This window comes from Metarhizium robertsii (assembly GCF_000187425.2).
Source record: "Metarhizium robertsii ARSEF 23 chromosome Unknown MAA_Scf_9, whole genome shotgun sequence".
Lineage (NCBI taxonomy): Eukaryota > Fungi > Ascomycota > Sordariomycetes > Hypocreales > Clavicipitaceae > Metarhizium > Metarhizium robertsii.
The window spans coordinates 34,426-37,719 of NW_011942237.1; the positions used below are offsets into that span (position 1 = coordinate 34,426).

The 3,294-nt window shown below is 49.4% G+C and overlaps 1 protein-coding gene across 1 annotated transcript; it reads left to right on the top strand.

Moving 5' to 3' along the window:
* Window positions 1–1,104: 1,104 nt before the first annotated feature.
* MAA_01605 (NAD(P)-binding domain protein) lies at window positions 1,105–2,311 on the top strand (the record flags this gene model as incomplete). The annotated part of the gene is made up of 4 exons (XM_007819603.2): window positions 1,105–1,717; window positions 1,778–1,956; window positions 2,005–2,056; window positions 2,115–2,311. 4 exons carry the CDS (start codon window positions 1,105–1,107, stop codon window positions 2,309–2,311), a joined length of 1,041 nt encoding a protein of 346 aa, XP_007817794.2.
* Between the last annotated feature and the right edge of the window lie 983 nt (window positions 2,312–3,294).

Below are 3,294 nucleotides of genomic sequence, written 5' to 3' on the forward strand. Positions count from 1 at the left end.
GTTCATTGTTTTGTTGTCTTTCTATTTCTGCGGTACGCAGCGGACACTCAAGATATTTAATAGTTAGGGAATACTATTGCTACTTGTCACTCAGAGGAAAGAGTGCTTGTGTGTTTCAGCTAATAGAGACAGCCCTATCTGATACTGGTCGAGCGCGATAAAACGAGCCATCACGATAGAACGACCTGCTAGACCTGCTAGACCTGCTACCCCCACCGGCCACCCCGCCGGCCGCTACTCGTGCCCGCTCCATTTCAATTGGATTTCGCTTCCAGCTCTCCTGCTAACCACTTTAAAGTGGGGCCGCGGATAAGTGGTGGGTTCCTGTAGTGCGACCAGGTGTTACAAATGCGCTTGGATCACAGCAGCGTTCCTGTAATAATCTTTCGTATTCATTGTTTTCTTAATCATCTCATCTTCGCTGCTGGGCCTAGATTGACGTAGTCCACCCCAGTTCAACTAGCCTCACGCTATTGCTTTAGTGCAACACCCCCATTTTCAGGGCTCGATCTGACACCAGATTTCCATGGGGTCAGGGTGGACCGGTAGCCTGGCGTTTGAAGACCGCTTACGTACTGGGGCACTCAGGGTGCGTGTTGTATTTGAGAACCTAAGTGCCCATGTGGAAGACCACCGCTCGGGGTATGCTGACAATTGGAAAAGGCATGGGGTAGAGACCTGTTGGGCTGGTTGGTGATCGGTGATACCGGGCCTCGGTGCTCGAGAAAACGCCGCCGCCCCCGAGTGACGATCTCGGAGTGGGAGACCGAATGTTCGGGAGCCTCAATCTCGCCGTTCGCAAATTCGTCCGATTCTTCCGCTTCGCATGAAACGCTTACCAAGCCGAGCATCCGCCTGCTGAAGTGCATTTTGAAATTATCAATCCTAAAGTCATTTCATTTGTCATTTTGCCATTCCCAAATCGACGCATAACGCCCCTACACCGTGTACGTATGTAGGCATATCAGGCGAACAGCATGGTATTAATATAAAGAGCTTCCGGCGTATGCGAAATAAGCCATGTAGTAAAGCAGCCAGCAATTCACTCGTACAGAGCTACCAGCAGAAATTTCATACGACACCGCACGGACACGGGAATAGAAAATGCCGTCCTACGCCATTACAGGAGCGCCCAAGGGCATTGGACGAGAATTTGTCCATCAATTAGCTATCGATCCATCCAACACGGTCTTCGCAATTGTTCGAGATCCCGAAGTGTCTAGAATTAAGGAGTTGTCTCAGCAGAACTCCAATGTTCATCTGGTCAAGGGTAACGTCACGGACCCCGTGTCCATGCTCATGGCTGCCACCGAGGTGACCAAGATCACTGGTGGCACCCTTGATGTACTGATTCACAACGCCAATGCGTTCGACCAGGCTACATACGCCTACGGTCCCTCGCAAGTTCCGCTGGACATCAAAGCCACGGAGGACTTCTTTGATGCTCCCATTCGTACTGCTATTTACGGAGGTCTCTGGTCCACCAACGCCTTCCTCCCTTTGATTGAGAAGGGAGCCGAAAAAAAGGTGGTGCACATCTCCACTGGTATGGCCGACCTGGATCTCATCAAGGACTCTGGCATTGAATACGCCCTAGCGTATGCAGTTGCAAAGGCTGGGATGAATGTGCAGGTGGCCAAGTACGCTGTCGAACTTGCGCCGAAGGGTATCAAAGTCTTGGCCCTGAGTCCCGGCTGGGTCGATACGTTCGAGGGTGGTAAGCGTTCCTTTTTTTATGATGGGAGGGTTATGGCCTACGCATAACTAACACTTCTAGTCGCAGGTGAAAAACCGCCCCAGCTTGTCGAAGGCATCGAAGTGATGCGGAAGCAATTAGAAAAGCTCCCTCACCCGATTAAAGGGCCGATGAATGTGGAGGAGAGTGTGAAGATGCAGCTGAAGGTCATTGATTCCTTGGATTCAAACACCAGCGGTTCCTTCTTGAGCCATTACGGGGTCCGAGACAGATGGTAAGCTGGTGCCGCTGTCGAACTTGCGCCGAAGGGTATCAAAGTCTTGGCCCTGAGTCCCGGCTGGGTCGATACGTTCGAGGGTGGTAAGCGTTCCTTTTTATGATGGGAGGGTTATGGCCTACGGATAACTAACACTTCTAGTCGCAGGTGAAAAACCGCCCCAGCTTGTCGAAGGCATCGAAGTGATGCGGAAGCAATTAGAAAAGCTCCCTCACCCGATTAAAGGGCCGATGAATTTGGAAGAGAGTGTGGAGATGCAGATGGAGGTCATCGATTCCTTGGATTCAAACACCAGCGGTTCCTTCTTGAGCCATTACGGGGTCCGAGACAGATGGTAAGCTGGTGCAGGTGGTCTTGTTGCAGCAGAGATGGTTAGTAGTTTGAATGGTTTTCCGAGCTGTCAAGATCAAGCCGCTCGCTCACTGGAAATCCTGGCCACTGAACGGAAGTGATTCTTTCAATTAGAAAACCAACTATACATTCTTTTCCGATAAGAAATCAAGACACTTTGACTTCGCCTAAGTAGGCTAAGGTGTCCCAAACAATTGTGCCGTTACCACATGCTTTGCGTATCCTATGAGGGGCACAGCCGAATTCAGCGACATGGTCCCTAGCATCCCGAAACACTTTTCAGTACTTGGTGGTGTCAAGTAGATTTACTGGAAACCCTGGTCACTGAACGGAGGTGATTCTTTTAAAATAGAAAACCAACTATACATTCCTTTCGGATGGAAAATCAAGAGACTTTGACTTTGCCTAAGTTGTCCCAAAAAACTGTGCCGTTACCACATGCTTTGCCTATCCTATGAGGGGCACAGCCGAATTCGGCGACATGGTCCCTAGCATCCCGAAGTACTTTTCAGTACTCGGTAGTGTCAAGTAGAGCTGGGGAGGGCTTTCTGGAGATTAGTAACATTGGCGAATCTCTTGAGCATATCGGTAACCGAATCTAGGCACAACCACAATAGAGCAACCACAGCAACAGAAATCAGTCAACATCGCCATCGTCTTATGAGATACAGAGGACCAACCACAAGATACGTATGCTGTCAAAGCTAATTCAAGCCTTATTGTTTGGGGCGTTGGGGGTTGGGGGAGACTACATTCATTTGCTATTGTTACAAGATTCTCAGTCAGCCGCTATTTCCTGCGAGACAACCGCATGCTGGAATTGCAGAGTATCGTGCGGTACTACTATTTCATGGAGAACATTGCATGTACAATTTATCCTCTCTTCTCTTCTCTCAATAAGCTCAGCTATTATGCATTTAGGCACATTGCAGGGATATAGTGAAAAACACATGCTAATGCCACCATGAGC